This window comes from Euprymna scolopes, chromosome 19, assembly GCF_053919585.1.
Source record: "Euprymna scolopes isolate OS-2025 chromosome 19, ASM5391958v1, whole genome shotgun sequence".
Taxonomy (NCBI): domain Eukaryota; kingdom Metazoa; phylum Mollusca; class Cephalopoda; order Sepiida; family Sepiolidae; genus Euprymna; species Euprymna scolopes.
The window spans coordinates 131,802,228-131,810,759 of NC_136500.1; the positions used below are offsets into that span (position 1 = coordinate 131,802,228).

At 32.0% G+C, this 8,532-nt stretch overlaps 1 protein-coding gene across 1 annotated transcript; it reads right to left on the reverse strand.

The window, feature by feature from the left end:
* Window positions 1–2,576: 2,576 nt before the first annotated feature.
* On the reverse strand, window positions 2,577–8,291 carry LOC145240369 (uncharacterized). The gene is made up of 3 exons (XM_080103949.1): window positions 7,550–8,291; window positions 6,546–6,713; window positions 2,577–2,596 (listed from the first exon to the last, which is right to left on the reverse strand). Exons 1-3 carry the CDS (start codon window positions 8,289–8,291, stop codon window positions 2,577–2,579), a joined length of 930 nt encoding a protein of 309 aa, XP_079960075.1.
* Between the last annotated feature and the right edge of the window lie 241 nt (window positions 8,292–8,532).

Below are 8,532 nucleotides of genomic sequence, written 5' to 3' on the forward strand. Positions count from 1 at the left end.
TAGTTTATTTGGACGTTGTTTTATAGAGAAAACAGCGGTTATTTTAAAGATTTTTCATTCATTTCCAGTTATTTCCCTTTTTATTTTTGTCTATTAGTACCTTTTTTAATAGAGAAAACAGCGCTGATTCAAAACATATTTTAATTTTTTCATTTATTCGATTTATTCTAGTCTATTTTGACATTGTTTAGTAGAGAAAACAGCAATGATTATAAAAAAAATATTTTTGATAGTTTCATTGAGTTATATCCCTTTTTCATTTTTTTTTTACCTTGTTTAATAGAGACAGCGGTGAAATCAAAGATATTATAATTTGGCTCATCGTTTTTTTTTTTCATTAGTCCGAGTCGATTTTTTTTTTTTACCTTGATCAATACATAAAACAGCGCTAGAGGCGTATCAGTAGCAGTATCAGAAATCACTATTAATAATTCGTGGTAAATACTGGGATATTTAGACTTACTGTAGGCACCGCCAAAAATGGCCGCAAAATCATGTTGTTGTTGTTTTTTAAAACTAAATTACATTTATTAAAATCCATTATTTCTGAGTAACTTTTTTTTTTCCAGAAAGATAAAACACTGAATTTTATCATATAGAAAACAGAATAATGTAAAACTTTTTCTACTATTTTTAATTAAATTTTAAATGTTAAATTTTCCCAAAAAGTTAACAATTGACATTTTTTGTCTTGCACAAAAAACGTACATAAATATTAAAAAAAAAAGGTTTTTTGAAATAATTAATTTATTTATTTATTGTCTAACTAAGATTTAGGATGATTTTCTAAGAGAATATGCAAAAATATTATAATATAAGTACCTGAATTTCAAATAATTCCACTTATTCATATAGCTAACCAGATTTCGCGTCGATTTCGCGACTCTGTTTACGTTTGCGTCTGATAAGGAGAAAACTATGGAAGACCAAACAGGCCAAAAAAACTTATTTTTCAGTGACGAAAATTTCAATGTATTATTAAGCTGAGGCTGGCCAGTACCAGATGGGTGATCATTTGTATGAGTTTGGTTTTTAATGTGTATGTGTGTGGGGGCCAGACTCCCCAAAATGGGGTGGGGGGCAATTTAAAGCAGAATAAAAAAAAATTATTTCAGCGCGTTTGGTCCACCGTAGTCGAAAGGCGGCAAACGTTTTCAAACGGGATCGAAAAAAATGATGCTATTTTTAACACAAAGGGCACAATATTTATCGAATTTTTTTTTTGTATCGATTATTCAAAGCATGCCCTGTTTAATAATGGTCATGCATTATTCGGCTCGCTAAAAAAAAATTGTTAATTTATTTATCAAAAATTTTAAAATGGCTTTTTTCGTATAAATATTAAAAATTTTTTTTTTGTTTTGCTTAACTTAAATTAATTATTTTACTTAACATATTCACCGAATTTCACACTTCAAAACTCAAAAGCGGGATAATTAAACACAATCGAAGTTCTGATATTCAGACGTCAAAATAAGGTATGCAAACAAGTTTTTTTTTTTTTTTTAAATCTATAATTCTGTCCCTTACAACAACACAATATGTTGATTTCAGTTTCAGATGATTATTTTAAGCATATTTGTTCCCACTTCAAAACAAGGGGGGGTTTTGTAAGCAAAAAAATATATATATATAAATATCGTTTATGAAAAATAAGTACACTGTTATAAAGTTCATTCTTCTCCTAATAATCGCTGAAAATTTCGTATTGATCGGATAATTACCTGATTTTTGGTAGATTTTTAAAAAGACGGTCCGTCAAAAAGTACTGACCTGCCCCCCCCCCAGTTTTGGCGGTGCCTAACTTACTGTCTTTCGAAGCTTACAACTTCTTGAAAAATGTAATTCAAACCCTAATTATTTTTAACTAAAGGAGCAAAGACCAAAAAAAACAAAAAAAACAAAACAAAAAAAACAAAACAAAACAAAACAACAGGTTTAATAGCAAATCATGCCATATTTGTTTTTTTAAAATTGGTTTTCTTTAAAAAAGATTTAAAGAAAATCAACGAAATTTTACTTACTTCGATTATAAAAAATATATATAAGTCCCAAAAAATCACTTACCTATGAAAATACTATTCAATGGGCACTTCCAATGCCCATTGTTAAGAATTTATCCATATTTATACTCATATTCCATGTCCTTTTTAAATAAAATACTTTTTTAAACAAGGATTAAAAAAAAAAAAAAAAAACGCGAACTCAGATGTTTTTCACTGTTCAAATGAAGGGAGACAAACGTCTGATTTTCTTCCAGTTTATCTTACGGTGGCTTCGAAGCGCCACAATTAATGTCTCTTTTTATTGCTTGCTGTAAACCAAAATTAGTATTTTTGGTTCACCTTAGTTCCAAAATGAACACATTCACTTATTAGTTTTTGCCTTAAGAGAGAGATAGAGAGAAAAAAAAAACACTATACCGATTTTTTATTCTCTTAATAAAATACACGAGTTTTTGATTAGTATATTTTATTTTCTCTTTATCGAGTGAATTTTAAAAAAATATCTAAAAAAAGAAAACATTGAATGAAATAGAAAAAAATGTCGTCAGCGTCCGATATTTACCTGACAATCTAAGCACAACGAGCTTTCACTAAAAAAATAAAAAATCAACGTGGTTTAAAAAAAAAGTTTTTCACTTTAAACTTTACAGGTAAATTTCCAAAAAACACTTTTTTGTTTTAAATTAGAATATTTTTTTATTGATCTTTTATCTTCAGTATGTGATATATAAAACTTTGGTGAGTAAATTAATTATTTAAATTTTAATAGACATTTCAAAATTGGGGGTGAATTAAAAAAAGCGTTTGTCTAGAATATTATATTTGGTTTATTGGAAAGAGCATAACATTTCACATTGAACCTGAAAATATCGTAAAAATTGAGCCAATATAAAAATTATGATAGATTTTTTTAAGTTTAAAAATTGAAAAAAATTTAACTCGTGAAGTTCAATTGATTTTATACATAAAAAATGGCTTCATGAACGCGCGCCGGCACTTTGTAAACACTGTTTTTTTTTTAATAAAAAAAATAATATTTCGATTATTTTTAAACAAATTTAATAGTTTATTTTGGAAGTATATTCCATAAAGAAAATAAACAACCCACTTTAAGAAGAGAAATTACGAGTTTTTTTAATTTTATTTGTAGTTTTGTGTTAGGGGTGTCAAAAATCCCCCCCCTCAAATTCTGATACACCTGAAATGTTATTTTACGCTAAAACAGAACACCGACCACTCTAATTTTTCTTTTAGGGGTATTTAGGGTCGCTGACAACGAATATGATAATTAAACCCGCCGCAAACTTACTGTTTGCATGGTATGAACACCTAAACCTTGGGACTATTTTGTGCCATTTTACCGCCTTTTCTTACATTGATACGTTCGCGTGCAAACGGACGGAGTGAAGTGTCTTATCACATCACGTAGGAATCTTTCAAATAAGAAAGTTTTTTTTTTTTAAATGCGATTCATTTTTTTTCGTCTTACATAGTTTTTAATGCTTTTTTATTTATAAAATAATGATCACGGAATATATTAAACCCATAATTTTTATTTAAATATTAGTGGCAATTGATTATTTTCTTTAAACAAAAAATATCTTTACTAAAATTATGGTTTTCTGTAGTATAAAAAATGAATGAATTTATTTTTGCTTTTTTTTTTAATAAAAATAAAGCAGCGTAAATTATAACAATTTAAAAAAAAATTACAGGAACATTACGAAAAAAACCCTAAAGTTGATATTAATGAATGCGATATAACTCGAAGAAAAAATAATTTCTCGAACTACCGATATTATCACGGAATTAAGCATTGTTTATTTAATACTTTCACACAAAAAATTATAATAGCAAAAATATTTCCACATTTTAAAAAAAAATTATATGCTCACATAATTTTTATATGTAAGATTTTAATATTTTCCCTGCTTGTATGAATGTGAAACTTTCAGCGTAACTTAATTTTTGTATAATCTTGAACAAATGAAAAAATATTTTAAAAACAAGAACATAGAAAAATAATTAAATTAAAAAATGGTAAAAACTATACAAAAGTTCAGGATAGAAATGTACGGATGCACGTTTGGGAGAAAAAAGAAAACTAGCACCCTCTGCCTACTTTTAATTACATGACGTCATTTTAAACCAGTCTTCCGACTGGCTGAAATTTTGGGCTTCCATATAATCCCTGTTTACAAAACTTCTGTTTGTTGCGATTTTGCGCATGGCAGAATCCCTCGCATTTTAGGCTAATTAAGCTATTTCTTTTGTACAAACAAAGAGTTTTTTTTTATTTAATTCAATATCTTAGGACTTTACTAATAATCTTTGAAATAGACTCAGAACTCTAATATTTATCTTTTAAAGGATTTTTACAATGAATTTATTTAACTTCAAAATTTAGCTGAATTGTTTAGTTCGTCGTGAAAACATTTTTCCCAACTTTTTTTTCACAGGTACCAATAATTTTTCGTTTTAGAAATTAACTTTCCACTCTAATCTTTCAAATACAATCAAAAAGTAGTCGGAAACCTAGAAAAAAATTATAATAAATCGGCTTTCAAAACTAGGCCCACCTATCTTTATTCGTCCATTATTGCCCGTACCTAAATTGGCGGTTCTAAATTGTAATTTTTATTTAAAAAAATGCGATTTATTATTTATGTTAAATGTTGTGTTTCGACCCGACACTTTGGACTCACACGAAAAGAAACACAAAAAATACAAGTCGGAAAACAATAAAAAGTGTATTTAACACAAACGTAAAATACAAACGTAAAATATGTAGACTGCAAAACAATTGTGTTTGCGGCTTTTTAAGAAGTCCAAAAAAAAAGTTATTTTAACGTCTTGAGTTTGACGGCTCCTTCCAAGTTAAGAAGTAGAGAGATGGAATAAAACGTCTTTTCTCCACTGATGTTCGTACGAAAGAGGGCGTTTAAAGGGAGTCTCTACTCTAGCTTAATAAATGGGTTGCCGTGATTGGTCGATGAGCGGCACCTTTGGCCAATGAGACAGGGCCTTATTTAAATTGTAAGGAAAGGGAAATAAGATGAAAAGGGAAGTAACTCTATTTTTTTTATATTCTTCCAACAACAACAAAAATGCGATGAATGAATTCGTTGCACGTTCCTTTAGGACTTAATATTTAAACATAAATGCTTAACAAGAGCTAGTTACTTGCTTAAATAAAATTCCAGGCATTATTATGGCCCGATTACAAGAATGTATATAGTTTTTAATAAAAAATTGTTTTTCTCTCAGGCATTATTATGGCTTGATTACAAGAATGTATATATATAGTTTTAATACGGATTTTTGTTTTTAATAGTACATATATTCTGGATTAGACGTTGGTTTCTTGATTCTCTTGTAAGTGAGAAATTCTTCTGAACATCTGCTGGTCCCATATTAGGATTCTTACAAACTTCAATAGAAGAGAGTGCGCTTTCATCGGATTCCTCTTCAGCTGGAGTGTCAGGAAAATAGTTATTAATTTTATTTATTAATTTTTTTTTTATTTCAGACTATTATTCTCATCTTTATTAGTTGTTGTTTTTCATCTTTTATTGGTGTGTTTATTCACAACGTTTCGGCCAACTATTCCTCTGGCCTTCGTCAGGTGGTAACCGCGACGGATAGGAACTTCAAATCTCCTAACTGCATTCTCAGCAATCACTGCCACCCGTAGTTGTTGTGTTCTCACCACATTTTTGGCCAAGTAAACCTCTGGCACGCTTTGGGTGGGATTGAAACCGCTATCGAAGGGCCACAGGCGCAGTTGATAGAGACGTTGAATCTCTACAGTTCCAGATGAACATTGTCTGAAGATAGCGGTTTCAATCCCACCCAAAGCGTGCCAGAGGTTTACTTGGCCAAAAATGTGGTGAGACGACAACAACTATGGATGGCAGCGATGGCTGAGAATGCAGTTAGGAGATTCGAAGTTCCTATCCGTCGCGGTTACCACCTGACGAAGGCCAGAGGAATAGTTGGCCGAAACGTTGTGAATAAACAAATCAATAAAAGTCCCACCGGACTACAACTTGGATGTCTTCAAGTCCAATGTTAACAAATTCCTAATGAACCGCCCCCTTAAGTAAACACTTCATCAAATCTCCACACTAACGTAATGTACTTGCAATAACCCTTATCCCTGACTGGCTTCCGGGCCTTGATAAGTGGTGATCACTGTGTAAAAAAAAAGATGAAAAAAAAAACAACTAATAAAGATGAGAATAATAGTCCGAAATAAAAAATAAAATTAATATATATAATGCTCATCTCAAAAAAAATTAAAAAAAAAATGAATTCCAATTAAGGAATAATATAAATAGTTATGAGTTAAAGACAACTCTAATGGAAACAAATGCTTGAGGCTATGTATTTCCACTGCACCATCACCTCTTTTTATTCGAGAAGAATGAACTTTGCCATCACTCCAACTAAACAGTTCAGTAACTCTGCCCAGTTTCCAGAAAGGTCTAGGCCTGGCAGGATTCTTTATAAGAATCACACCATTTACCTTGATTTTACTGTGGAACTCAATTTCATGCAAATCCTTGTAATTTTCCCTGAAACTCAGCAGATATTCCTCATGCCACAGGTCTTTGAATTTAGAAGTCAATTCTTCTCTGTTTTCCAAGGTACTTACAAGTAGAGATCTTGTGACTGGTTCTGTGTCAACTAAACTGGGGTTGTTAGCTTTAAAGGAAAGTTAAGAGTTTATGTTAGGATGAAAGGAATGTTCATAGTTTATGTTAGGATGAATAAAACAGTTGGGTGTTAAAGGGAGTAACTCAACATCAGTAGAACATCTGTAGGTCAGAGGCCTGGAGTTCACTGCCCTTTGGACGTCTGATAGAAGGGCTAAGAGTGTAAAATAACCGATTTTGGATCGACCTAATGTTTTAAACAAGCATGATTTTATTACCCTGATTATTCTCTCCCACGTACTACCAATCCAAGGGGAGTAAAGAGGTATTGTTATGTGCATGATAGCAGAGCTGGTAAATGCATTATTGAATTCATTGTTGTTGATGTGATGTTTAATTACGTCGCCACCTAAAGCAGCAACGTGCATTATCACTGTATATATGAGTGGGTACTCCATAAATATTAGAAAAATGAATTAATGCAAGAATGAAAGCGCTCACATTCATACATGTGAAAAATCAACAGATATATTTTTGTAGACTTTCCTTGTTCCCAGATGTGACCCGTGTAATCAATACCGGTATGTTGAAAGGGATTCATTAGCCTAACTCTGTGTTTCAGCAGGTTTGTTAACTTGGGGTATTTAAAAGCCAAGCTGTTGAATTCTTTACAGGTATAGCAGCTTGAGATTACATACTTCACCGACTGCCTTGCTTGGGGAATCCAATATCAAGACAACCTTAATTTTGTTATTGTCGTGCCTATGCCCAAATGTCTGCACCGATGATGGCTATCCAAAATTATTAATTTCATTAGTAGATGTTGTTTGGCAATCAAAATTGGAAAGATCAAATTATAGGCATGCCTTGAATTGGAAATTCTACCATCCACTCTTAAGATCCCGTCGGAGTCGAGAAAGATGTTAAGATTCTTTACCAGCGAGGGAATCTTCTTATCAAGGGGGACCTTCAGATAAGCAAGCTCGACATCAAAGGCTTGTGATTGCATCATTTTAATCAAGTAAACTTTGGCAATCTGTTTTGAATTAGACTGCTTCTTCACTCGTTTACATTTATTCACAAATTTGAATACGAAGGCAGTAGCACGGCATAACTTATCCAAACTCGAAAAGCTGTCAAAGAGAATTAGTGGTTTACAAATAGTTCCACCTATTGTACTATGAAAAACATTTCCCACATGCCGCTGGTTTTCCGGACTCAGGCAGCTCAAGGTACTTGTAGGCCAATTCTCTGGTTCCTGAACTATCCATGCAGGTCTATATGTCCATAAGTCCAGTTTCACTTTAAATTTTTCCAGGCTGACACCACGAGAAAGCAGATCTGCCGGGTTTTCCGCAGAGGGGACATATTTGTAGTGAATGTCCACTGCAAATTCTTTGGTAAAATTCTCTTTCATACCATGAATGTCTCTTATTCTATTCCTGGTATATAGGCTTCTTGCCTTCACATTGTCTGAGTGAAACCATGACAAAACGGCATGCAGATTCACAAAAACAATAATGCTCTCAATTTTGATATTAGAGTATGTTCTCAGCAACATGATCAATGCTTTGAATGCAATGTATACAGCAAGCAACTCCATCATTGGCAAAGTGTTTGCTTTCATTGGTGCTACTTTCACTTCAGAAAATATTATATGGGATTTCCCATTTTGCACCCCATAAATAACAAACTCATATGCCTGTGATGAAGCATCACAGAAGATATACAACTTCAGTAGACCATCACTGTCTACAGCCTCTCATGAGAAGGACAGATTCCTCAAACCAGAGAGATCCTCAGCTAAATTTGACCAGATTGTCATTATGTCTGTTGGTACCTTTTGATCCCAACTCAATTTGAGCAAC